The sequence below is a fragment of the Takifugu rubripes genome, chromosome 12, assembly GCF_901000725.2.
Source record: "Takifugu rubripes chromosome 12, fTakRub1.2, whole genome shotgun sequence".
Classification (NCBI taxonomy): domain Eukaryota; kingdom Metazoa; phylum Chordata; class Actinopteri; order Tetraodontiformes; family Tetraodontidae; genus Takifugu; species Takifugu rubripes.
This window is the reverse complement of record NC_042296.1, coordinates 8993653-9021652: the sequence shown is the minus strand read 5'-3', so window position 1 is coordinate 9021652 and position 28000 is coordinate 8993653. Positions and strand designations below refer to the sequence as shown.

General features: G+C 48.0%; 1 protein-coding gene across 2 annotated transcripts; it reads right to left on the bottom strand.

Moving 5' to 3' along the window:
• Positions 1 to 2: 2 nt before the first annotated feature.
• LOC101074317 (thrombospondin type-1 domain-containing protein 7A-like) lies at positions 3 to 27927 on the bottom strand. Of its 2 annotated transcripts, none has more exons than XM_029845444.1 (27): positions 27488 to 27927; positions 15660 to 16833; positions 15244 to 15492; positions 14144 to 14313; positions 13107 to 13262; positions 11558 to 11761; positions 10704 to 10898; positions 9528 to 9768; positions 8706 to 8821; positions 8224 to 8356; positions 8002 to 8105; positions 7705 to 7899; positions 7339 to 7605; positions 6869 to 7049; positions 6531 to 6668; positions 6305 to 6458; positions 6047 to 6188; positions 5852 to 5967; positions 5660 to 5777; positions 4765 to 4910; positions 4342 to 4516; positions 3910 to 4083; positions 3738 to 3836; positions 3132 to 3214; positions 2551 to 2764; positions 2234 to 2321; positions 3 to 499 (listed from the first exon to the last, which is right to left on the bottom strand). In XM_029845444.1, the coding sequence occupies exons 1-27, from the start codon at positions 27612 to 27614 to the stop codon at positions 412 to 414; spliced, it is 5247 nt and encodes a 1748-aa protein (XP_029701304.1). In that variant the 5' UTR covers positions 27615 to 27927; the 3' UTR covers positions 3 to 411. The 2 variants fall into 2 exon arrangements, with proteins under 2 accessions (XP_029701304.1, XP_029701305.1); XM_029845445.1 differs by having other exon boundaries at positions 3738 to 3833.
• Between the last annotated feature and the right edge of the window lie 73 nt (positions 27928 to 28000).

Below are 28000 nucleotides of genomic sequence, written 5' to 3'. Positions count from 1 at the left end.
GTCGCTACGGTAACGCCTTACGCACGCGCACACACACACATCATGCTGCACTAATATAGTGCAAAACTGTGCAGAAGTGACAGCAACTGAACTTTTCTGATGTCCGTCTGTCTTCTGGACACACAGCTGAGGATTTCCAAAAGGACCAACACGGTTTTGTGCTTGGTGGGGGCGTCAGGGGTCAGGGGTCGGGGGTCGGGGGGGGGGGGGGGGGTTACTGGCAGTATCAGTGAAAGAGACGTCAAGGCAGACTTCCAGAAGAAGATAAAGAATTTGTGAAGGCTCTTGTGAGACAGAAAAGACATGGGCGAAGCTGTCTCCATCCTGCCGTGGTTGCAGAGAGACTGTCTTCAGCAGCGGCCGTGACGTGGACCAAACCCTCCGTTTGCTACAGTATGTAGAGGCCGTCGGCTACATGTCAGCGTCTCCATCGTAGGCAAGAGTCAGCGGCTTCAGCCTGTTGTTCATCTGTCGTCTCTGAGGCCTCTTTGGTTTTTTACTACGGACGAGAAAGAAAAATTGATTTTCAATCATCTCCCAAACTGTTGTGGTTCAAAGCACATTTGTAGAAACACAATTAAAGACGAAATGTGTGTGATGACCACAAGGTGGCGGCAGTTGAGACGCACTAACCTGTCTGTTGGATAGAACAAAGTGAGTCCAAATGTTCTTCTGTCATCCTTACTCTAAGGCTAATTAGGACGAATCCTGATTATTGATTACTTTCCCGTTTGGGCCTTTTTTCCTGTTAAGTGCAGTAAATATCCACACATGTGACCTCTCACCTCCAGGAAGTGATGCGGTTTCATGAGAGAACAGGCACTCGAGGTGTTGGGGCCTAAAGGAGAGTCAGGCACGATGAGCGGACATAAGGCCTGACCTTACGTGATCAGTGTTTCAAAATGCGGGGGCGGGGGCGGGGGCGGGGCTGGGGGTGGGGCCGGGGGCAGTGGTCCTGCTGCTGGAGGCTGTAGCAGCAGCGCCTCGCATCGCTCTTCCTCCTGTTGTGGCTGTTGCTTGTGTTGCTGTAATTCATGCTGCTCTAGTTTCTGACAGGCCGGACACACATAAGGCACCGCAAAGCCGTTTGGGTCTGTCCAATAAGCGCCTTCGGAGGGACACTTGGCTCTGGACCTGCAGCACAGGCCACGCCCACTACAACCCAGCAGGTGGTGTGAGGATGAAGATGGAGACAAAAATGAAACAATAATGACAGGTAAATAAATGATAAATACATCAACACAAACAAGAAGGAACCCCAAGCAAAACCTGATGAAAGCTAATCTGAGCAGTGATGTCAACAAACAACAACAACAACAATAATAATAATAATGATGATAATAATACTAATAACGACAATAATGGATGGATGGATGGATGGATGGATGGATGGATGGATGGATGGATGGATGGATGGATGGATGGATGGATGGATGGATGGATGGATGGATGGATGGATGGATGGATGGCAGATTCCCCAGTGACCAACATATTTAAGTGATAATAAACCTCTGTTGCTGTGACAGAACCGGAGAGTTCTGAAGGTCCACCAGCCCGAGGGAGGACGTTGAAAGCTGAGAGAGGTTGTCAGTCAAAGATGGTGGTGAGATGGGCCAGGACTGGGACCAGGACTCATACCACAGTGGTCGGAACCGAAGACACCAGTCTTACATGGAAAGGCGGTTCTTTGGAGCAAAGAGTTTTGGTACCAACCAACCAAAGCCAAGATGCCAAACTGGCACAAGAATAAAGAAGGAGAAGAAGAAGGTTACTTGTGTCGGAGTTCAAGAGAATCAGTGCGTCAGTGCTAAGAAGGGTTGGTTCCTCCATCCAGAGCAGGGGCTCCTCACAGCCGAGAAGAAGAGAGGAAACACGAACAGCAAAGAGGTGGAGGAGGATGATTGTCATAAAAGAGTGCAGGAGGAACGTAGCAAAGCAGCAGGATGACGAGCATGGAGGACATCTGTGGCACCTTCATAAGGAATTTAGGAGAACCTCCTTAAGAATGAAGCAGAAATGAAGCTCCACTGGACACCGATGACTCCAGATGAAGGTGGAAGGGTATGAGGCTCTGGCCCATGACCCTCCTGGCTTCCTACAGCCATTTGCTGATATCGTTTTTTATTTTCTGGCTAAATTCCGTTGGTAAATAAAATAGAAATGTAACCGAGGGTTCTTCAGACCCATTTGAGATGGTGCTGTAGGTTGCAGCGGGGTGTAGGTTGATACGTACCATGCTAAATAGGTCATGGAGACGATGAAGACGAGCAGAACAAATGCTCCCGCTGCGACTCCATAAACCCAGGTCTTCAGCTTTCCGTCTGCTCACAACACACAAACACACGTCTGTCACGTCTCTAAAAACATGACACTGTGGCTCTTCTGCGCTTCGGTTTTGATCTTCATGCTTTACGTTTAAGTCTTTCTTCTGTTTTCCCTCAGACTTTTGACAGGTTCCCTCTGCTTTTGTAAATTCCCCTTTTGTCAAAGCCGTTTGATCGAATCTGATCACCTCAAACATCTTTATACAAACACGGTAACGTGACCCACCTGGACCAAAGGGCTGCAAGAACCAGGTGCGTCCAGCCCGGCCCGGGGCGCTGACCTCAGGCTGGGTGGGGCTAAAAGCTCGGATGGTCTTCACATCAGCCCTGTTGTCTCCTGCTGTGGGGATCTCCAGCACGGGGATGAGGGTGCACTGATCCAGCAGACCGTCTGATGTCATCACCTCAGTGTAGCCCTCCTCACAGCCGCACACGCCCGCCTGTCACACACACACACACACACACACACACACACACACACACACACTCGCAGGTTTTGCAGCAGTACTTTCACGTAATCGTCGACACATTTTCACCACTGTTGCCATGCACACCCGTCGGTCTTTAGCAGCATTAGAAGGCAGCAAAACACAAGTGATTTCAGGTGAGTCCAACTAGGACACGAATCCAACCGGTCGCCGAGATATTTGCTGAAATAAAGGATTAACTTCCACAATACTGAACACAGAGAGAAGCATTGGGAACAAACCCATGGAAACATCAGCCAGTCAGGTGTGGAGCTCATCACACCCCCAGCACCCCTCCAGACACCTTCTGCCACACCTTCACTCTCATAAATATACTCACCTCGGTACAAAGCGAGCGGGGCTTGGTGCAGGGCGGGTCACATGACCGGTCTGCCATGGGTTTGGTGGACACCGTACATCCACCTGTGGACCAAATGGCAGCAAACTGGTTGGTAATAATCTGATGCCCATTCAAAGGTCTAATGAACATTATTTTAAAACTAAATAAAAGGTGTGATCTTTCATCCAATTAGATTTTTCCCGTTGCAGTGAGCTGTTAAAGGATCTGACTCCATACAAGGCACATGAATATTCACGAGGACGTTTGTGAGAAAGAGCTGTGGTGTCATGGTGAACACTCCTGATCCACAAATGGGTCCCAGCCTCCAGGTTCTTCTACATATTCTGACTGACAGCACAGAAACTTAATAAAGAACAAAGTCTTCAAGCAGGAAACTGGAGGAGAAATTTGGAAGTATCATCCATTTTTCCCAGCTGTGTCCCTTCATGGAGGGCTGGAGCCTGTCCCGGCTGCCTTCAGGTGAGGGGGGACACCCTGGACAAACCACCACCTCATCATGGGACCACCATACGGAGAAAAACTAAGATCCTGTTTCACCTCTTACAAACCCTGGAACCACCTCAGTTCTAGCTAAGCTTTGCTTACCTGTAACATTGAGCCCGTCTGTACGCTCACACCACACATTCCGAGAAGAACCTCTCCACGGTCCCGTCTTCCACTTGTACTCGAAACATTCCCCCTCTGCTAGGAAGACCACAGCACATGTTGGAACCACAGCTCATATGCTTTTCCCTGTCTGCTACGTGCCATGTTTGACCTGTGCATGGCCGGGCCTCCAGCTCCTGTTCTGGACACTGGAGAAGGTTCTCTGGGTCCTGGGCTACCACAGCACGGGATCGCACCTGGACCGAACCAAAGCCCAGGTCATTTCCATTCACACAGCTTATCTGGCAACGACTCCAAATGGTCCATTCTGTCAGGTAGCACTCTCCTGCAGGACAAAGAGGAAATGGTGATGGAAAACCTTCAGTTTCAACAGGAAATGATCTCACTGATCCTAAACAAAGCCACTTCATTCTGAATGTCTATCATCTGCCTGGTCCTGACTCAGTGTTCTCAGCTGAGTTCTCTAACTTCTGACCAAGATCTCAGTTCACATTACGTTATTGTGTAGGTGGCTCAAATGGAGCTGCTCCTTTAAGGAGAAAACCCCCAATCACAGATGTCGATTGCCTTCCTGTCCTCCTACCTGGACAGGGGACGGTACATATTTCCTGGAGAACAATGTTAGGGTCTCCATTCACGCTGGGTTCCAGCTCTCCACACAGATCATCATCCACCATGCTGCTGTCCTGCTGATTGGATCCATCGGACACAAAGCACGACACGTTCCTCGAGCGCAGGCCTTCTCCACACCTCGCCCCCTTAGAGCCGGAGGCAGAGCAGAAGGTTAGCACACAGCTTCAGAGGCCCATTCTACAACACCTGGTCTGATTGGGCTATGATCTTATTATAGCTCTGATGGAGAAAGAACCACAAAAATGTAATTTGTTCTAATGCGAAAACCTCGGGGGGGGGGGGGGGAGAAGACAAAGAAAGTGAAGAAAGGAAGCAGAGGGAAAAGAAAGACAGACTGTAGCTGAGGACAGTTGCTGATGTCCTGATGACCGACCTCAGTCCTGCACTCAGACCAGCTGCCGTATCTCCAGTGGAAGCAGGGTTTGACCAGACAGGGTTTCCACTGCTCCACCTGGGTCGGACAAGGCCTCCCGTCACCCTGCGGAGCCTGGGTCACTGTTCTCCTCCTCCACAGCTTTCCTGCAGGGGAGCAGATGAAAAACAAAAAGGGAAATCATTCCAGGAAACCTCCACTGGATGCAGAGATGGAACTACTGGCTGACCCTCATTGGATCAAGAGCCATGTTGGTCCATGTCCTGGAGACATGAACGATTCTGAATATAATCTCATCCAGTGACCTTTGGCCCACTGAGAGGATCTCGACCACTCTGGTCTGAATAAGTTTCCCTGGATCTCCTGTCAGTCTCTGGTTAATGGAGTGACTGTTTAGTGTTTCCATGCAGGTGATGTTTTAGAGGAATGGTCTCCTCTCCTCTCCTCTCCCCTCCTCTCCTCTCCTCTCCTCTCCTCTCCTCTCCTCTCCTCTCCTCTCCTCTCCCCTCCCCTCCCCTCCTCTCCACTCCCCTCCCCTCTCCCCTCCCCTCCTCTCCTCTCCTCTCCTCTCCTCTCCTCTCCTCTCCTCTCCTCTCCTCTCCTCTCCTCTCCCTCCCTCCTCCCTCCTCTCCACTCCCCTCCCCTCTCCCCTCCCCTCCTCTCCTCTCCTCTCCTCTCCTCTCCTCTCCTCTCCTCTCCTCTCCTCTCCTCTCCTCTCCTCCCCTCCCCACCCCTCCTCTCCTCTCCTCTCCTCTCCTCTCCTCCCCTCCCCTCTCCTCTCCTCTCCTCCCCTCCCCTCCCTCCCCTCCCCTCCCCTCCCCTCCCTCCTCCTCTCCTCTCCTCTCCTCTCCTCTCCTCTCCTCTCCTCTCCTCTCCTCTCCTCTCCTCTCCTCACCTGCGAGCCCACACGTATGGGTACATTCCGACCATGGCGACCAGTCAGACAGCTGGCAGTTGACAGGACATTCCACAACACAGGAAGCGTTCATCTGCCACTTCCTCTCCAGGCCCAACTGGAAGACAAGAGGATACTCAGTGCTGCCAAAGAAGCGGCTCGGCCTGAAATACAGAAACTTTACACACCCACCTCTTTGCAGAAGTTGAGATCGACTGACTTGCCGTCACTCCGGACGCAGTCCAACATGCGTGTTTTAATTCCATTTCCACACACAGCTCTGTCACTGAGCTGGCAGGTGCTCCAGTCTGCACGGACATGGTTCGGTACAGGCTTACATGTCAGTCATGTGAGAATTCTGCTGAAGGGAATGGGTTAGCTCGTTACCAGTGATGTTGTAGGAGTAGTGGAAACAGTTGCTGTTAAGTGTGCATGGCTCTGTCTCCTCAGTGGGGGGGCAGACCTTCTCTGGTCCAGGCTGGCGGAGCGGGTAAGCACTTCTTCTGCGAGTGCTGGTCACATTACATGGCTGAGTGGGAAAAGAAAAATGAGAAAATCCAGTACGCTGAGGTTTCAGAGCACTTCAGTATCACCCTAAAACTAAATAGATAAGCAGTACAGAGAAGAAGCTGATGCTCTTCTTACCAGTGGACAAGGACTCCAGACTCCCCAGTCTGATAACACACAGTCCTCAGGGCAGGGCAGGCGGCTGTTGCGGGCCCCCACAGGCATCTTCTCTGGATCACACAAGTAGTCTTCCACCTGCTCAGAGGGCCCATCGACAGTGTTGAGCACACACCTGGAAACAGTCCATGATCAGCAAAGCAAAGCAGAGAGACTGTGGACATGTTGGTGTTCTGGGTCAACTTACCGCACTTTCCTGGTCTGAACACCTTCACCACAATTATCATTCAGGTCCACGTTGCTGACCTTCCACACACTCCATGGCTCGGCCACCCAGACGTACTGACCGCAGTCACTGAGGCACGGGACCACCTCGTACACCTTACACAAATCACGCACAGATTCAGCACTAAAAACAAGGGGATTTCAGAAAATGTCAATCAAATTCTTAAAGCCTCGTTACCTGAGCCTGTGGATGGGACCATCAGCAGAGAGACAGCAGGGACACAAATAAATGTCAGTCATGTGTTTGATCTACATCCTTCCACGTCAACTTATGCTGATGGAGCAGAGAAAATGTTTCTTGCCTGATTGACATGGTCCAGTTTGGGACAAGGTCTCCCACCGTTGTAGGGTTTTTCTCTGAGCCACTTGGAGCGAACTTTGACTCCACTTCCGCAGGACTTACTGCAGCGTGACCAGTTGGACCACTCACTCAGCTTACAATCCGATGGACAAGCGATGATGCAAGCCTCCTCAATGTAGCCTGAAACCAGTGACATCCCACAGGACACGTTTTAGGGTGGCAGCACAGTCATCATCTCTGGTCTCGGTCTATGAGACCAAGCTATGAGCCTGGAAAGGCTAAACACAGAGACATCTCATATTCCCCATAAAACAGAGGCCAACATATACCTTTTTAATAATCAGACCATCCTGAAGGATAATAAAGGTAATATAGGTTCATTTAGAGCTGCATGAATTAACTTTTAACTAGGGTCTTCCTGGCCTGGGGTGAAGGTTTCTGCCCAATGAAAGAGGGAAAATAAACTGACCATGGCTGTTGCAGCGAGAAGTCTCAACAATCTGGTTGTCCTGGTTGTAGCACGCCATGGCCTGATATCGATAACCTTGGCCACACTCTTTGATGTCACCCTGGACCTTCATGCCCAGCTGACCCTCTATGCGGCCACCCTCGGGTAGGACACAATCTGACCAGTTCCCCACAGGCTGGGCGTTGTATTTGTTACAGGGGCAGTACTGGGTCTCACTCAGTGGAAACATCTGATGGTTCCTGCACTGGTCCCGTTTTTTGCTCTTTCCTGCACAAACACACGAAACATCATTACATGGAGTCACGAGGAGTCTTTACAGCATGGAAACGGTCTCCCAGGTGGGCTTGGGTCAGGAGCCCAACTCACCCATCAGCACCCTCTTGCGAGTCCTGACCCCGATGCAGTCCGCTGTGCAGGGGGAAAACTTGGACCAGTTGCTGAGCTGGCAGTCTTCCTGACAGGGCAGCTGGCAGGGCTGCGTGAGGGGCGGCATGGCGCTCGCAAACTTCAGACAAGCTTCGATGTCGGCTTGAGAACCATCCTGCTTCCGACATGAAACGGCTGAAGAGGACAGGAACATTTCAACTTAATGAAGGGACGACTGTCCACTTTTCGATCTGTTATTAAGACAAAAGAGAGAGGGAGAGAGGGGTTTTTCCATACCTCGAACCTGCATGCCAGGTCCGCAGGTTTCCTGAGCTCCAGGACTGTCCTGACGAACCGTCCACGGAACCAGCTGGCATCGTCTCCATTTGTGGGTTTTCCATCTGGAAAAAAAACTTCAGATGAGGAGCTGCAGAAGGATGACGCTTAAATATGAGAGGACTCTGTTTGGAGGAATATGTTCTGATGTTGAAAACATGCAGGTGACTGGACGGGAATCACCTGTATCCTTGGCACACAGATGGAACGTCACACTCTCTCTCCTGACTCAGTGTCTCGGGACAGTCTTGCCCTCCATTGGCTGGTGACTGGGTGATGATGCGTTTCCGGTACTGCATCTTTTTTCTGCTACCGTCTGAGCAAAGAGGCCAGAGAGGTGCTGTAAAAATGACTCCAGGCATGCAGGTGAGACAGAGAGACACTGTAGATACTACAGACAGACAAATACAGACGGTTACAGATGTTCATCAGACTTCCCTAAAACTGAGGGGAAAACTTCTCCATGTGACCTGTTCTTATTAAAGACACATTATTAATGTTCTTCAGCAGACGTCTCATATTTTAATCCATTTTTTTGTGAGGTAGAAAAGATTGAGAATCAATCCCATATTTAGTTCTGGCCCTGTTCTGAGTGTGTGGTTTGGGGGGTGCTAGCTGCTAGCTGCTAGCTTACAGGAAGTGACTGACAATCCTCCAGACTGTACCTGCATCACAGGATGTTGGACAGGGGGTCCAGTCGCTGTACGGCGTGATGATACAGTCCCTCTTACAAGGCAGTAAACATGGTCTGACCGTGTCTGGACGCACGCTCTCGGGACACCTGCAGGAACATGTTTAAAAGCATCAGTCGGGAATTATTGAACCTGGATCTCCAGGTTCTGTAAACAATCTGGACTGAAACAATCTTTCTAAATGTAAAGTCGAATTGGCCTGAACTGGGTCCAACTGTAGACTCTCCACATGAAATCTTTAAGCCTCTGGTCGCACTTCAGTCTTTTTCATGGTTCTTTTAACCTTTGGCGTACTTTTTAATTCAATTTATTTATTAGTGTTTTTTTTCCTTTTTGCTTTTATTTGTTGTTTACCTTTTGTATTAAATTTTAATTCAATGCACGTTCATAAAAGAAATTCAAACCTGCCACTTTTAAAGGCTGTACCGGTGGCCCTGAGCTCAGGAGTACCAGTGACATTAATCCAAGCTGAAGAAAAGCTCAAAAAAAGCTAAAGTGAGTGAAGCTTTAAGTTTAGGAATAGTCTCGGGAGACGGCAGAGACAGTGTGTTCACGCAATCACTCCCCTGTTGTGTTAAATATGAATAAAAAGGGAAGCCGTGTTCCCCGTGGAGGCGCTCATGGGAAAATAGGATGTGGCGCCGGTAGCTGATCAGCCAACCGGTGACAGGAAAAGCAGCACAGAGACCGTGGAAAGTCCCTAAAACATCTAGAAGCACCAAACCTCACTGAACGTCAGGGAGCTGCCTCTGAGGCCCCGAGTTGGAGCCTGTGAGCCACGATGTCGACTCTTACTTTTTGGGAGGAACCTGGCCCACGTTGACTCGGACACAGATGACCTTTCGGGTTTGCATCCCCACTGAGCAGGAGGCGTCGTTGCCTCGACTTTGGGCCACAGACATGTTGCCGGTGGAAATGGACGTGTCCTCCGTGCACTGTCCCCACGCACCCGTCTGCCAGTGGTACACGGTGCAAGGATGCTCGTTGCAGTTCCTCACCTCCTGCAGGGCGCTGATGTTGGGACACTGTATTCCACCTGAGACAAAGCAACACGAAATAAGATCTTACTGTCATCGTCACACATGAAGAGAGAAAAGAGGAAAATGGGGGAGGAGGATTCTTGGGGGTGGTCTGTTTTATCATATCCCATAATCACTAGACGTTAATGCGTCTCATTTCGATATTTATCTAAGAGACTCCGTGACGAAAAAGATAAAAGGCAGATCTGTTGAGGCTGATTAAAGGTAGAGGTGACCTCAAGACACCAGGTGGATCAACACACCCTCGTCAGGTGATGGAGGTGTTTCCATCACTGACACTGTGTGACCTCTGTGTCTCAGGCCACATGGCCCCAAAATCCGGAAGGACATTTGAATTTTCACTTCAGAAATTGACCATCTGATTGATTGGAGTCGTGCACTGATTGATGAATGATGCTTTAGTGGCACAGGTGACCCTGAGCCATCTCAGTCATGACAGTTGATGCACTGAGACCTTCTCCCATATACTCTGCCCTCTTTCACATCCCGTCCGTGCATTCATACATTCATTCTGTCCTGGAGATCCAGGGAGGGGACCTAGAAGCAGTTCAAAAGCATCAGATTCCCCTGAACCAGGAAATCCAAACAACTAAAGATCCACGCGACACAGGTAGAGTCTCCAGACTACTTCTACGTACTCTAAGGAATTCATTCTACTGTAATGACATCAAATGTACCAAAAATTGGACGAACCAACGACAAGAGGGAAGGACCTTGAACAGAAGTCAGAGAGAAAGTTTCAATAAATACGGAAGATTCATCTGGGCGGATGTGTGGTCCCTGTGGTCCGTTCTTACCCTGCATCACAGTGACCCACGCCACGACCTTGGCTGTCACTACAGAGGAACACACAGTGTGACAACCCTGCTGCAGTCTGTTTGCCCGAACCTTCCCGTGTCCGTCTTATGTGTGCTGTCATGGCTGTTTATACCTTCTCCTGCATTGTAGGCCAGGATCGAACGAGCTCTCATCTGCTTCCCCTCTGTGTTCTTTCCAGAGCAGGTGTGTGAGCAGTGAGACCAGGTGGTCCAGGGACTCAAGGCGCAGTCCTTTGGACAAGGCACCTCACAGATGACCGGCATGGGCAGAATGGCGTCGCGGCACAACTGCTTTTCCACATATTCACCTGGAAAGACAGAAGCAAGATCATTCATTAGGGGGGGTCCAACTGACTGAGGGCGGAGGCTGGTGTGGAGCCATGTCAGGTTAACAGGAAGTTCCAGGTGGCCGAAGGTGCTGGAGACCCACTGGCCTCTGCACTGCTGACATACTGGAGCACCGTGTTTTTAACGGCATCATCACCTCCTGACCTGGGCAGTCTGCAGGATCATTAACCCCAAACCCGAACCCGTTTCAGTGTTCTTCAGTGTTCTGCTGGTCACAAATTGAGGATAGGATCACAATGGTATCTCTGGATGCTATACAGAACCTGAGCAGTTGATGTCAAGAGAGGAAGGGAGGGAGGGAGAGAGGGAGGGAGGGAGGGAGGGAGGGAGGGAGGTGGATGCTGATACGGCTGATCCTGTTCTCACTTTACACATTAACTTAGCTGAAGAGTTCTGAAGAGCTCAGGACCAAACACATTCAGTTGGGTCTGAATGAGGTCAGAAGAAGGAAGTTTGAGGTCATTAGATTTGCCATCTTTAAGACCAGCCTGAGCTTTGACTGACTGTCATGCATGCATACAGCTGTCATAGTGTCATAGCTTCATTTCTCTACGTCTGAACGTTTCATAAAACCTGAAAATTATCAGATCCAAACAAGCAGAATTTCAGACTCACTCACCATCACTGTTGACACACTGTGCTTGTGGGATCTGTGTTCCTGGGCCACACTCTTTGTCATTATCAGGGAGACACTCGTCCAGTTTCACCACCAGCCACTCAAAGCAGCTGGGTTCTTCACATGGTATGGCCTCCACCAGATGGGGGCAGTTCCCGGTACCGCCAGTGGGTTCATTGATGATTTTCCTCTTCCTCAGTTTGAAGCCTGTAGTGGAACAACAGGCATCAACAACAGCGTGTAATTTTGAAAGAGACACCATTACAGTGCTTTGATTTGATTTGCTTCCAAATAAAAGGTGGATTTAATATGTTACACCAGATCATAGTTCAGGATTAATCATGTCCAGGGTTAATCAGGAGAAGGATTAATCATGTCCATTTGTCAGAAGTCTTCTCACAAGACATGTAGAACAAAAATCGATCTAAGGTTTCATGTAGTCTTTGTTTTCATGTTTGTAGGTCGGGTGGAGCTGGACAGGGGTTTTGTCCTCCTCTTTCCAAGCCTACTGGGATTCCATGACCGTGGGACGGGGGCGAGTCAAGGTCACTACTGGCAAATCCTGCATCAGTCAGATAAGAGAGCCGAGGCCTGGAGCGTCTGCAGGACTCAGGTTAAACCTGTTCTATCACATTTATCTCCTGCTGCCCTTCGTAGCATTTATTTCATCAGGCAGCTCAGCAGAACTTGTTCTGCCACTCGTAGACACACTGATGGAGGCCTTATTGATTGCTGGGGGGGTGGGGAGGTGCGGCTGGAGGAAATTCAATTATTAGAAATAAATGAGGAATTGGCACTTGAAACACTCAAAAAAAAGACTTAAAATTAACAGGAAAAGAACAATCAATCAAACTCAAAAGAAGGTGAATATATGTGTGTGCATGTATAAAACCTGGTTTTAAGGTTGAGGTTAGAACTGGCTTTAGGGCAGAATCAGGGTTAGGGTTAGGGGATTCGCTGTGATGTTAGTTTAAGGGTAAGGAGCTGGATAATGCATTATATCTATGAAGGTCCTTACAAATATAGAAGCACAAGGTTGTGTCTAGTGATATAACTATGGGCATATGAGTGTGTGACAGGGAATCCATCCCTGAGGGACCAGCAGAAGTCCAGCTGTCCACTAACACTGTTGTACATCCAAATATCCAATGCTAACCCTCTTACAACACCTACATTAATCAGACTGCAGTCAGCTTGGCTTTGTCGCCCTCTAGTGTTGGTCTATATTTGGTGACTCAGCTACAGCTGGAACTTACCACCTCTGTTCCTTTGCACCTTTTTTTCCTGCACCTGTTTTGTGGGGTTCTAAGTTTTTGCTCCTACTTAGTTTCTGTGATTGCAACATTTTTCTTTTTCTGTTGCATTTGTTTTTGCATCAGTCCTGAACATCTTGTCCAGCACAATTCTGACACACCGCACACTGCACTTGTCTTCTCAATTGGTTCTTTCGATATGATTTCAATACTGCTAATTACACTAAAAATGGATGTGGAAAATAGTGACTCTTTAAAATTAAGGTGAACAACTGTGGTCTGTGGCATGGGATCTTCACCTTTCTTGGTTGACTGGTCTCTACAGTTCTCATAGGTACACGGTCCCCAGGCGCTCCACCCAGACACCTCACACTCGATGGGACAGCTAATATGGCAAAGCTGGGTGGTGTTCGGGGGCAAATCCAGACAAAGTTCACTGTCCACTGGTCGCAGGGCTGCAGGAACACGTAGAAGAGGAGATCAGACAAAATGTCAAAACAGCAAAGGAAAAGTACAAAAAAATGAATCAAATTTTAGTGAATAGATATCATCGCAACAACTGTCCCCTGTCCCCTGTCCACTGTCCACAGGACATTGATAAATATTCAATATTTTATGCTCAGAAATATCAATTAAAAACGTTTCACAGATTTCATGTGCTAAAGTTACCATACAACTGAAGTCTTTAAGTTGATTACATCAAAGTTCTACTTCAGAATGGCCTTAATTTAATCTTCCTTCAACCTCCAACAAACACATTTTCAGTAATTCTGCCGTCTGTATCTTCACAGACTGGTTCAGGTCCAGGTCTGGCTCTGACTTCTGGTTTGGGCAAATATTCATGTCTATATCCATTTCTCTGATGCTTCTTCTGAAGTTCTGATGAGAGCCCTGCATTCTGAGACTGGTTCCCGCCATGTGACGCTTCCCTGTGTGCCCCCTTGATGTAGCCTCTGTAATCCCAACACGCGTGCGCAGAAACAGCAGTTAATCCCACCAGTCCCAGTCTCCATGGAACACTGACTGCAGTGTTAATCATCCTCAGCAGACGGCTCGTGTCATTGTCACTACTGGGATGGACTCAGGTGTACAGCCTTGCGGGGGTCATTTCCAGCTCTTTGTGCTTGCTAATACTGCTAACTCTGCTAATGTGAAAACTCATGTGTCCTGTCTTATCACGGTCATTAGTCTCCTGACGCATGTCTACTCTTTACAATGCACTATTATTATCAAGTTAAAATGCAACTGCAATTTTATCTTCTAAACTAAAATACATAAATAAAATGAAGTCAAATTTTATTCATTTATTTATTGAAATAGTTTGCATCAAAGTTACCCTCTTTGCCCCTGAGTGAAACAGGGTCACTGCTTATCTGGACGCAGTAGACCTCCCGAGTCTGGATCCCACCTCCACACAGACTGGTTTGGTTTCCCCGCCGCCGGTCCTGTTGGCTCAGCAGCATGTCCACTCTGCACTCAGACCACTCTGTTGACCTCCAGCTGTAACTAAGCAAAGACAATCCAAAATAGAAAGTTCCAATGTGTTCATTCTTTACTTTTTTTCAAAATCAAAAACTTAAAAATCAGTAACTTTTGACATGGCAGCAATCTTTGGGTACTGTCTGAGCAGAGGACAGCTCCCTAAAACTACAAGTCAGGTGCACCCTGACATCAGGTGCACCCTGAGGTCGGGTGCATGCTGAGATTAGGTGCACCCTGAGATGAGGTATACCCCTAGGTCAGGTGCACCCCGAGATGAGGTGCACCCTGAGGTGCGGTATACCCTGAGTTCAGGTGCACCCTGAGGTCAGGTATACCCTGAGGTCAGGTGCACCCTGAGGTCAGGTATACCCTTAGGTCAGGTATACCCTGAGGTCAGGTATACCCTGAGGTCAGGTATACCCTGAGGTCAGGTGCACCCTGAGATCAGGTGCACCCTGAGATCAGGTGCACCCTGAGGTGCGGTATAGCCTGAGGTCAGGTGCACCCTGAGGTGCGGTATAGCCTGAGATTAGGTGCACCCTGAGGTGCGGTATACCCTGAGATTAGGTGCACCCTGAGGTCAGGTATACCCTGAGATCAGGTGCACCCTGAGATGAGGTATACCCTGAGATCAGGTGCACCCTGAGATGAGGTATACCCTGAGATCAGGTGCACCCTGAGGTGCGGTATACCCTGAGATCAGGTGCACCCTGAGGTGCGAGCACTGCTACTTGTGATCAACATCTGGTTTTAATTGGGTTTACTAAAATGGTCACAATTGGTCCCTTGTCAGCCAGTCTATGACAAATGAGAAATAATGATGGAAATGTGGCTCTACATATTTCTCAGACAACTGAAAACATTGATGCTGTTATGAAGCAGAGATTAGTTGCAGTAATTCCATCCCATTTTTGACCTCTGAAATGTCAGAATTGCTTTCCATTGTGTACATACATGATGCAGGGGCTCATTCCATCTCCCTGTGGGCTGCAGGGCTCTGTCTCCTCCAGCTGAGGACAGGCTGTTCCACCACCTACTGGGAACTGGCTGACCCTCCTGGTGCGAGTACGCTGTCCTTTGGGACCGTTGGGGTCATAGCAGTCCTTGGAGCAGGCGGCCCATTCGGACCATTCACTCAGGACGCAGTCTTTGGTCATGACACAGGCCTGGAAGGTTATTGGTGCAGTCTCCTGAGAGCACATGCTGGACAAATGAGAAGACAGACAAAGACAACATGTAGAGTCATTGTTAGGGATGAGTTTTATTCATTTGAGCTGGAGAATATTAACAGGGGTTAATGTCATTATTAAAGTCATTAACCTGTTTCCTAACGTCAAACACAAAATCAGAAACATTTCAATGCTTGTTACCTGAGAGTCTCAACATTCCCATTCTTGTGAACGCAGGTTACTTCCCTGGTCTGGTACCCCACCTGGACATCCCAGAATTTTCCTCCAGGCCTGTTTTGACGGTTCCTGTTTCTCTTCTTCTTGATGAGCTCTTTGGTCTCAGGATCTTTCACCTTACTCCTCTCTTTTAACTTTTCCTGAGCCTTAACTCGCATTTTTTCTCTCTTTTCTTTATTCTTGGCTTTTTTCTGTCGCTTAGGCCTGTCTGCCTGTCTGGAAGGCCTGTCTGGTCTCTGGTGGACACGGCCCAATTTTCTGTTAGGTCTGGATGGTTTGCCTCCCCCTCTCTGCTGTTTATTACCATCTTTTGACCTTCTGTCTTCTTCTTTGTCACTCTCTAGGATTTGTGTCCCAGCCTCCTTCAACTGCCTGTTACCTTCCCTGGACTGCTTAAGACCATTGCTAGTTGGTTTCTCATATCCTTTGGGAGATTTTTCACCATCTTGCGGAAGTGTATCAGTTTCTGTGGGGGGGTTGAGAACTTCTCGGTGCTGGTCATCGGCCTGTCTGGCTTGCCGCGGCATTGGAACAGAGCAGGGTCCCCAGGGTCCGACCCTGAGGCTGTAGAGGCTCTCATTTCCCTCACATTGCTTCACCTGGCACGTCTGAAATTCAGTCAGGTTTGGACAAGCTGCCCCTCCAAAAAGTGGGGGAGCCAGGACAAAACGGATACGGTTCTGTAAACCCATCCCACATGTTTTAGAACATGGAGTCCACATACTGAACTTGGAAACGACACAGTCCTGTGGACAAGGAATGAGACAAGCCTGCTCCAGACGTGGTTTGGGTTCAAAGTATTCACAGATGGCATCTTGTGCTGGTTCTCCTGATTTTTGGACGCAGCTGACCTCACGGGTCTGAATGCCCTCCTCTCCACGGGTACACACTGAAGGAAGCTGTTGACCCCCGCTGCGCATTGAAATTGGGACACACTGGTTCCAAGCACCAAGCTGCCAGTCGTAGAGGTCTTTGTGCCAGTCACATACCCTGAAGCAACTTTGCTGATTGTTTGGCCGTTCTGTCTGGTTGCAGTTGGTCAGGAGGGTGGTCCAGCCCTCAGAGTGGGCACACCAAACTGCCCTGCTCTGGCTGCCACCGGGTCCGCACTCACTACCCATGCAACGACCCCACGGACCTGGAAAGAGGTGATACAATATTAGAATAATTGATCACAGAATCAATACAGATTCCTCCATTATAACTGTTGTTGGCAGTTGCTGGCTGAAGAGTATCAATGCATGCTGATCAATAAAGCTGTAACTGAACTCGGGATGGATGGGTGGGTGAATGGATTTCCTGGAAACTCGCCATGATGGATTAATTCTAAAACGTTAAAGATGTTCAACTGGCATTTACTGAAATAATGAAAAACAGTATGAGATCTCCTTCCCAGCAGTGGCTTTTGGCCTGACCATCAGAAAAGCTTCAGCAACATCCGAAAAATGTCCCTGATCATTCCAGAGTCTCCAGCCAGTATTTGTTGCTACCAGACTCTCACCGACATGTAACCTGTTCCACAAGGGAACAACAGGACATTAGGTATCCTGCATCCAAATGTGAGGGACACTCATACTGCCCCCGCTGGGAAAGTCTGACCACCTCCTACGTCCTGCTCAAACCAGACAGGAGACAAAAGATCCAGAGACAACCCACTGCCACCAGCACATTCAGGAAGTGGTGACCAGAGGCAGTTGAGGTCCTGAGGATTGCTTTGTATCCACTCTCTGGAGCATCTTAACACAATGAGGACATTTAGGGTATTAAATAGGTGCACTGCTTCCCTAAGAACACATCTTGGATCACCAGCAACCTCAAGCACCTCCCCATTGCAAAGAAGAGGGCATTGAATCATGGCAACAAGAGAAGAAGATGCATGTTCAAAGGGAGCTCAAGGTCCAACTGAGAGCGGAGGACTAGACATCAGAGGAGGACTAGAGAAGAGAAGTGGAACAGAAGCTGACATTAAAACCTGAAGGAGGTTTTGTATGACACAAAAAACATCAAAGGCTGCCAGAAGAAGGGCAACACTATCGAAGAGTGGGAGGTTGAGTGAGCAAACTGATTTATGGCCTGCAAATTTCAGTGTACAATCCTTCTATCATAAATGCCTCTTCTTCAACTGGTAAAGGAAGCTCGTGCACATTAGGTAAAATAAGACTGAGGCATCTTAGAGAATATTTCATTTATTGATTATATATTTATCTGGGGGAGTAGGTTAATACTCAGATCACAGAGGAGATCTTTATTTCCTTGGTCACCTTCCAACATTAACAGTAGTCCTGCAACCATTAGCAACAGTGGGAAACCAGTATTAGCGATCATTTCCCATCTGGACAAGTGTGACACAAAATCTCCTTATATTACAACTGAAATGTCCTCTAGAATATAAAGGTGACTCTAACCTAAATCCATCAACAGCCGGTGTCACAAAATCCTTTAATTTGTAAAGTATCAAGTAAAATCTACATATTTCTAGAGACAGACAGTTTCCTCCTGTTGGTGCTCATGTTGATCTAAAAGGGGGAGCAGGGACGTGAATGAAATGCTGACCTTATCAACACACCTAAGGGTCTGAGCGTGCTGCTCATCAAAAAAGAATAGCAGTCCAGAAGGAGGAGGAGAGGATGAGGAGGGCACCATGAAGGGATGACTTCACAGGGAAGATGAGAGGAGAACTCAATGGTTAAATCTGCCCTTTAGATGAAAAGGCATTAGTCAGCTGACAGAGTAGACAGGCTAACATGATTGGACTGGGATGAAAAACACAGCAGAGTGGACTCCCTGAGGAGGAGGAGGAGGAGGAGGAGGAGGAGGAGGAGGAGGAGGAGGAGGTGGTGGTAAAGGATGGGTGCTGTTCAAATTAGACCAATGGATGGATACAGATGCTGTGAGCGGCTCTGCCAAAATTCTGTTGATGCTATTCTGATCCGATACGAAACAACAAGTAATGTCATCACACTCACCGACAGTGACATCATCATCATCATTAATGTCATCGCCAACAGCAACAAGACTATGGTCACCAACATTGATATCATCAAGCTCAGCACTGACACAAACAACAGCCACATCGCTCAAGAGTAATGAACGCTAACGATGATGTCATCACCAACAAGATGTCATTAACTCCAACAATGGCAAAGCCTGGTGTCAATGGATGCTCAGCATTTACACTGACCTCTGAAAAATTAAAGGTCATTTTAACATTTTAAAATCTGGTATTATAGTAACCGTGTTAATTGATCAAATTGAAAAAAAAATTGCCTTTAATATTTTTACAGATTTTGTCTGGGTTCGTCATCAACGCCATCACAAGACCTTTCCTTTTCATTCTTAATCAACACAAAACCTTCGACAGCAGCTTTCTCGTGTTTATTTCGAGCATGCTCGGTGACCGTGGACTGTGGCTCAGTGAGCGCAGCAGGGGTGTTGCCAGGGGATTCCTGGTCAGTCAGCAGGGGCCCAAAGAGGACACAGTACTAGCGTCTCTTCGGTGTCTCACAGTACAAATGTGAAGTGACGTTAAAATCCAAAGCACACTCAGACTTTAAGCTTGAGCTGCAGCATGAGAGAGCATGAGAATGTCAGCGCTCACTTAAATCATCATTTCTGACACAACAGGTCCAAGATTTGAGGCCAAAGCACAGGAGTGTACACCTGACCGCACTCCTGGAGATACATGTTTGATGGAGATACAGTACATGCACGGTCTGAAAGCAACAGCAAGACCTTTTGCTGCGAAGGAAAAGGTCTTGCTGTTGCAAATGCATCACCATCAAATGGAACCAAGAATCAGGTTGAGTCAAATAGCAGAATTACAGTGGGACCAAAGCAGAGTGGGGAATGAAAAACAAACGGCATTTTCACATTTGTAATTTGCACCAGATCATTTCGATCTGCATATCCGCGGTTGTATCTGCGTCTCGAAGTGTGAGTTTGTGTGTGTGTATGAGGCCCATCCCCCACATGTCAGGGTGGAGCTTCTTTTGAAGAACATGCCTGCAGGCTCCTGGCTGACACACAGGAGATGACAGCTCTGGTGAAACACGGTGACACATGGTGACCAAACCCTGTACTGGGAGCCTTCGGTTACTGTTGTTGTGGCTCCGTGTTGGCCCACAGCACACTCACATTACATCAGTCAATGTAATTTACTCTTTCCAGATAAAGTGAGACATGAACTTTGAGGGTGCAGAGAACTCTTGAAAGCATCAGGGAACCAGCACTAGGCAATCATTTACAGAGGAAAACTCCTGCAAAGGAGGATGTTCATTTGTGCCGTCAAACCGATGAGTTATTTTATATTCATGTGTGCGCAAAGATACGGTACAAGGAGGCATGGAGCCTCTGCATCTGCACCTCCTCCTCCTGCTGCTCACCACAATCGCTGTAAACACAGCAGATGGGGTTCAGCAGCATCAGAAGTGTTGTGTTTTAGTGGTGGGGGAGGGTGGGTGGATGGATGGATGGATGGATGGATGGATGGATGGATGGATGGATGGCAGAGGTCTTGATTGGCTCATTGTAGCTGGAGTGACAGAAAGAGAGGAAGAAAGCAAGACTGTGCTGGCCAAGATATATTTAGTTTCACAGCTCAATCTCAGGAGTGTTCCTCACATATTAACTGTGTGTGTGTGTGTGTGTGTGTGTGTGTGTGTGTGTGTGTGTGTGTGAGAGAGAGAGAGAGAGAGCGAGAGAGAAAGAGAGAGAGATAGACTGGAGAGCATTTCAGCTGTTTAAACCGTTCAGATGGTGAATCTTCTCTTTTATTACCGTAGATGAAGACATCATAGAAAACCATCACAGCTGTGTGAAGTGAGGAGGACTGACGAGGACTAACGAGGACTGACGAGGTGAAGCTGCAGATAAAACATGGAGTCACGAAGGTTTGTGACTGATTTGATTCCAGTAATTTATTAACCAATTCAAAATCGAAAACAAAATCAAAATCAGGAAGTGGTTTTATTCCAGTGTCCGTGAGCTCAGATGGACACCGTCCAGTGAGGGACAATGAGCTCCTGCTGTTCCACACCTTCACCTTCTGCTGATCAAATCAGATATTACTATCGCCTTTCAAACATCAGTCCTGGGGGTGTGGGGGGTAGGAGGAGAATTATGATGATTCCTGTTAAATTCTATGATGTCTCTGGATTATCTTCCTGTATCCCGGACACAGAAAACACAGTACCTACGGTTTTAAGTACTGTACAGGACATTCCAGCTTGTTTGCAGATGTCACATGACCATAGTCACCTGCCAACAGCTCAGAGACCCTCACAGGGGACGCTAATGTCCAGCTGCCCTCTGCTCTAAGCTGCTTTAGTGCCTCCACTTTAACTATGATTCTGCAGATTTTCAGCAAATGCAGTTCCCTGGTTTAGAATAATTCCATGTTTTAGATCCTCCAGCTTTACATATTATGGTTTTAAGTGTAATTCTATCTGGTTTATTTCAAAGTCCCTGCCAGAACTTTTGTGGACAAAGTCGCCTCAGTAAATGTAAATTTTTAAATTCATGATCAGGTACATGTCATTGCTGTAATTAAACCCCTGTGGGGGTCAAGGCTCTGGCTGTCATCCTCAACAGCACCCGCTCCCTCCACAGCCTCTACACCCCTCGCTCACACCTCATACCATTGGTACCACTGGATCAGTCCTCTAAATCCTCCACAAATGTCAGAATTCGGCCGAACCGCGGCCACCTCTCACATTCCACCTCTCCTGCAACAGCTCCCCTGGCTCCATTACCCATGATTCCATATAGAAACCACTACAAAGTCAGTTTTTATCAGTTTTTCCTGTCAAGGCCATCCAGGAGCTCACATTTCATACAAAGCCGTCTCTCCAATCATTCTCTCCACCCTCACCGATGGCTTCACATAATATAATAGACCATAATAGACCAGTTCAGTAAAAGTACAGAAACCATCACCTTTGGTTCCCCTGCCCTGAAGCCTCAGTATCGTCATGGACTCTGCTCTCTCCTTCAAGTAACAACCTCCACCACATGACTACAGCTCACTTCCACCTCTATAATATTGCTGCCTCTGCACCACCCTTTCCCCCTCAGCTGAAACACTCATTTACACCTTCATCGCCTCCAACTACATTACTGCAGGAGCCTCCTCCATGGCTTCCCTTCCACTGTCCTCCAAAACCAACAGTATGTTCAGTTGCTCAGCCTCAGCTGCTCCAGAGAACACATCACTCTCCTCTGTTCCCCTCACTTGCCCCCCATACAGGGGCTCCAGTGCTCTCAATAACCTTTCACCCCCTACCCTGACTGATCTCCTCTATCACCACATCAGGGGCATCATCAGGGCATCATCAGGGGTATCATCAGGGGTATCAGCAGGGGTATCATCAGGGGAATCAACAGATGCATCATCAGGGGTATCATCAAGGACATCATCAGGGGTATCATCAGGGGCATCATCAGGGGTATCATCAGGGACATCATCAGGGGTATCAGCAGGGGTATCAGAAGGGGTATCATCAGGGACATCATCAGGGGTATCAGCAGGGGTATCAGAAGGGGTATCATCAGGGGCATCATCAGGGCATCATCAGGGGTATCATCAGGGGTATCATCAGGGGAATCAACAGATGCATCATCAAGGACATCATCAGGGGTATCATCAGGGGAATCAACAGATGCATCATCAGGGGTATCATCAGGGGCATCATCAGGGGTATCAGCAGGGGTATCAGAAGGGGTATCATCATGGGTATCATCAGATGCATCGTCAATGACATCATCAGGGGTATCAGCAGGGGTATCATCAGATGCATCGTCAATGACATCATCAGGGGTATCAGCAGGGGTGTCATCAGGTGCATCGTCAGGGGTATCATCAGGGCATCATCAAGGTGTTGTTTGCTAATCTGATGATTTTAAAGGATGTTAACTGTGACTCTGAGATATTTATACCGGCCCAACGTCAGAGACTCAGCAGGATTTCAGTGTCTGTTACATGAAGATATTTTTAATCTTCAATCTTTCTACGCAGCAACATTATGCCGTGTCTCCTGTAACAATCCCTAATCCAACAAGGATTTGAGCAATGATGATTCCAGCAGCTCCGCGGCTGAGGTCCAGCTCGGGAGCGATGAGCCCAGTCAGGTGGAGGACAGCAGGTGGCTGTTGGGTAATGATGCCTGATGTTAATCTGCTGTAATCTGCAGATTCCCACAAATAAATTTATATTGCTTCATTATTTTTATGGAGCAAATTCAGTCACAGCCAACACTCAAACAAGAAATGAGCTGTGGTGGTGATCAGGGATTATTGATTTATTATTGAGAATCCAGACGATCGATGCCTCCTGTAATTAAATCTCACCATGAAAGGAAGAGACTATGTTTTTCTGGCTCGTTTCATTAATGCTGAGGTTCTTCCTGGTGGCTCTGTGGGAGAACTAGAATGTTCGCTCACTAATCAAATCATCACGGTCAGGATTCCGGAAATATCTGTGAATCAAGGTCAGCAGCACAGCGAGCCACAGCTCCCCGCAGTGACTCGTCGGGATCTGCTGCAGTCACAACACGTGATGTCACCCAACACACGTGTGTCGGATAATTAGCGAGCCTTTAAAGCAAAAAGGCCCTTTTCCTTAACCCTTCGTTAACCTGCTGATTTGATGCAGCAAAAACCCGTTCCTTCCTTCCTCTGCTGAGCATCAGTCAATCCTGCCAAACAAAATTAAAACCAGTTTCACACTGGTTCTCGACCTCATTTCTTCCTTCAGATATTTGCTTTTATCTCCGCAGCTCATTGGGAATTTAAACCTGAAGTGAGAATAAATCTGTAATTGGAATAAACCTGAAATTGGCACAAACCTGCAACTGGAATAAAGTTGAAAGTAGAATAAACCTGTAATTGGAACCTCTGGTGGGTCGCCTGTAGTAGATTGTGGTTAAGTTACCTATCAGCTATCGGTAGAAAACGCCAGAAAGATTTAAATGTTGTGGGAATCAAAAGTTACACCTATACATGAATCTGGGCCAGTTGTGTATTATTGTGTGTTCGGTTTTCTGTAGCATATCTGATGTGACTCGTGCATGTGTGTGAACATTTGAACACGCGAGTGTGTGTGTGTGTATGTCATGTGCGTATGTGTGTGTCGTATGTGTTTGTTTGCGTGTGTGTGTGAGTGACGAGTGTATTTATGAAAGGTGTGTGTGACATGTGTGTGTGTGTGTGAGACGAGCCTATGAGACATGTGTGTGTGTGTTGTGTCTGTGACCTGTGTGTGTGTGACGTGTTTGTTTGTGAGATGTGTGTGAGTGTGTCATGTGTGTGTGTGTGTGTGTGTGTGTGTGTGTGTGTGTGTGTGTGTGTGTGTGTGTGTGCATTTTTCATCATTTTTTCTATTGATGCCTTCATACTTTTTCTCTCTTCATCTCTTTTTCTCATTTTCAGGCTTTGCTGTGAGTTTTGGTGCATTTCGTCGCACATTAAAAGAACTCGATGATGAAGATGATGAAGATGAGGTCAGCTTCGATGAGGATTGAGACGTTGACACCAAAGCTGCCATCGTTGAGCAACATTGTGATTTCTAGTCGATGAATAATTGCAAGATCTGCATTAATGTGGGATTCATGCGTCTCCTGAGGACAGAAGAATTTAGTCAGGAGGAACTTTTACTGAGGTTTCAGACCAGCAACTGAAGGAGGAGACCTGCGTTCTTCTTCAGAGGCTTTTCCATGTCAAATCCTAACAGGGAGAATCCTTCGGTAGGGTCATAGAGAGGACGCTCTAGTTGATGGACAGATGGATAAAGGAGGAAGAGAAAGAAAGACAGATCAGGGGAAGGACAGAAGAAGGAGAGGAACAGACATGCTGAAAATAGACCAAAACATTGACTGGTTATCAGTATTGATAACTAGTCAATCACCTCCACCAACTTGGAATAACAGCCTGGTGAGATGCTCCGATAAGAAGAACCAGCAGAACTCAGAGTCATTAGATCATGTTGGGTTTAGGATAAGTGGACCTGATCGCTCTGCGGAAGCGTCCATGAAGATACAGGCTGAAGCAAAGCTCTTTATGTTGCTCAGGCCAGTCCTCAAACCTGCAGGTTAAGCTGCACGGCACCAGCAGCTGAAGGTCGGGAAAGACTCTAATGGCATTAATGTGGTCAGTTCATCTGGACCTTGGTCTCTAGACACCCACATCCATCCATCCATCCATCCATCTATCTATCTATCTATCTATCTATCTATCTATCTATCTATCTATCTATCTATCTATCTATCTATCTATCTATCTATCTATCTATCTATCTATCTATCTATCTATCTATCTATCTATCTATCTATCTATCTATCTATCTATCTATCTATCTATCTATCTATCTATCGTTCAATCAATCAGTCAACTTGTGGAGGGTTACCATAGATCAAAGCAATAATATTTATCTGACCTGTCATAAAACACATACACACACACACACACACACACACACACACACTACCTATAAGATGACCTATACCTGTAGTGGGTATAGGTCATCTTATAGGTAGTGTGTGTGTGTGTGTGTGTGTGTGTGTGTGTGTGTGTGTGCGTGCGTGCGTGCGTGCGTGCGTGCGTGCGTGCGTGCGTGCGTGCGTGTGTGTGTGTGTGAGAGAGAGAGAGAGAGGCAGAGAAGGGACACTGGAGAAAGAACAAAGAGGTGGTCATGTGACTCAAAGTGAGACAGTATGTGTGGTGTCACCAGGACCCAACAGAGACACACAAGCCTGCTGTTGTCTCCAGGGTGCAGCTTTAATGGTGACCATCCACCAGAGCAGCGGGTTCCTGCTCCGCTCAGCTTCACTCACGGCTTCCTCCTGACCGTCTGTCTTTACCTGAGCTGGGATGTATCCAAACTATTGGCAGGAGAAGCAGCAGCAGCAACGACGGCCAGTTCACCTGCTCATACAGGCTCCAGCTCTAGAGTAAAACGTGTTCTAAATTCAAACATTTTCCACAGTTAAACGTGTTCTGGAGTGTTGAACATATAACGTGTTCAGTGTTGTGATCCTCCTTCATCTGTCCCAGCTCTCTACCCACATGCTGCAGAGCCACCAGTGGGGACATCTGCGGGGCTCCTCTGGGGTCTGTTGGTGCTTTCCTGAATCGGGGGTCCTCTTAGATTCTGTTCTAGTTCCTTTGTGCTTTCACTGAAAGTGTAACTGCTGACCTCAGCATTAGCTGCATCACTGCTGAGGCGGATAATTCCACATCTGCATGAACATGTCACTGCAGAAAAGCACACAAACTTCTTCCTTGAAGAAGTCCTGTAAAGTCCAGATTTCCCCTGTGTACCAAGGTGCAAACCAAAAAAACACCTGTCTGTCAGTCTTGGATCAGGAGAGGAACCAGGGCATTAAAACAGGTTCTTGTCTGCTTCTCTCTATTCATAGCCCTGTTAGCAAGCCAGACCCAGCATTTACTAGCATACTAGCATTAGCTTTTACAAACTGGCACCCACACCAAGAGTAAAAAAACATGCCAGGAGTGTATCTAGGTTAACTTTGTCTGGCCAATCTGCTGCGGGTCCTCTAGCCTTAATCCTGCTGGCTGTCTTAACACCGCAGGAGGTGGAACACATAATAGGGCAGGATTTCATTCCTACAGAGGGTGTGAAGAACAATACGGAAGGAAACAATGTCACAACAGCTGGACACCGTTTTAGGTCATTAGCCACCAGCTAACGTCAGCGCTGCTCTACGATGCTGATGCTGAAGCCTGTGTTTGTTTATCACATGTTCTGACTCACCTCAGTTATTGGCTGTTGCCATGTGATGGGTTGCATTTACTATTAATCCATCCATATTTGGTCATTTTTAATGAAAATAGATCTTTTAAAAAAAACATCTTTAGATTTCTGTTTAAAAAAGCTGAATTGTGCTAATCAATCAGAAGCTTCACTTCAAACCTCCCAGCTCTGATGGGCTCCGTCATCCACTGCATGTTTCGGACATTAACACGTACAGATTACATCACAGCTGCCACCAAAAGTCACCATTGATCCCAGCTCATTGATCAGACCGTACTGGTGGGAGGGGGAGGGGGTGTTTCCCGGATCCCAGTGAAACCCGTACGCCGTTCCATTGAAACAGTAGAGAGAACATTGATCTCCTGCTGCATCCAAAGGGCCCTCGTGTCCAGATGGGTTGGTGGCTGGTGGGGGGGTGTTCATCTCCCCTCTCCCCTCGTGCCGCCCCCCCCCCCCCTCAGCTCACTCAAGCAGGCATCAGCATTGTGTCCCTCTGAACATGTGCTACACAGCAAGGCACCACCCCAAACATCAGCAGTGGGGGCGCTCCTATTTTACTGCATTTGATTCTTCGACCGCCCACCTTAAACAAACAAACCAGCCCCTCTCTCACACCCACCCACACACACACACACACACACACACACACACACACACACATTTCGCTCTTACACACACAACCAACTGGGATAACTGTGTCCGAGTGGAGCAGCTGAGCAGTCCGGCTGTCTCAGAGATAATGAATCCAGGAAACAACGTTAGAGAGCTCTTGACCTCGGGGACTGCGGTGGACGTGTTAGCGAACCAACCAGCACCAAGATGGCTCCAGCACACAAACTTTGGCTTCACCTGCAGCTGAGCAGCAAATCAGACACAATCAGGCCGACAGTGGAGCTTCGGCAGCCTGCTAACAGCTGACGACACGAGTATCTACATATGGAGAGCACCGGGCCAACTGGCTGGACCACACACACGCATCACATCCCCCTGACCCCCTCCAGGAATGACAGAGACGGCTGCACCATACCTGTTTGCCAGATGTACAGAGGTTTCGCTCCCTGCGAGGACTGTGCACGTACATCCCAGATGGAGACAAACAGCAGCATGATGCTCCAGAGAAACGGCGGTTCTGTCCAGACCCCCGTCATCCCCATGACTCTAGCCAGTCCCGAACCCTCCGCAGGTCCCCGACGTTCCAACGCAGCAAAGAGGGGAGGGGAAAACAAACGAGTCGGCCACGAGGTGGAGAGCTGGAGGAAAGGATTTCTGCTTTTGTCCAAACCAATGAGATGTAATCCAGCACCAAGAATGGAGGCGGGGGTCTCCTCTGGCCGTCCTCGCCCTCCCTGTCTCTGCTCCTCCCCTGGGTCCCCAGTGAGAAAGAACCAGGTTTGTTATTCAGGAAAGAGGGAACAATAGATCTGTGAACCCTGCTGCTGCCGCCGCTGCTGTCGTTCAGGCTGATGCAGTCTCTCTCCCCCCCCCCCCCCCCCCTCTCTCTCACATGTAGACACGCCCACCCCTCCACCCCTCCACCCCT

What these genes read in the sequence shown, in the direction of transcription:
- LOC101074317 (XM_029845444.1), bottom strand. Translation starts at nt 27,614, where the DNA reads ATGGGGATGACGGGGGTCTGGACAGAACCGCCGTTTCTCTGGAGCATC. An exon ending in TTCTCGCTGCAACAGCCATG is followed by an intron (nt 7,050 to 7,338) that starts GTCAGTTTATTT and finishes CACTGGTTTCAG; the next exon opens with GCTACATTGAGGAGGCTTGC. An exon ending in TCTGGAGTCCTTGTCCACTG is followed by an intron (nt 6,189 to 6,304) that starts GTAAGAAGAGCA and finishes TTTCCCACTCAG; the next exon opens with CCATGTAATGTGACCAGCAC.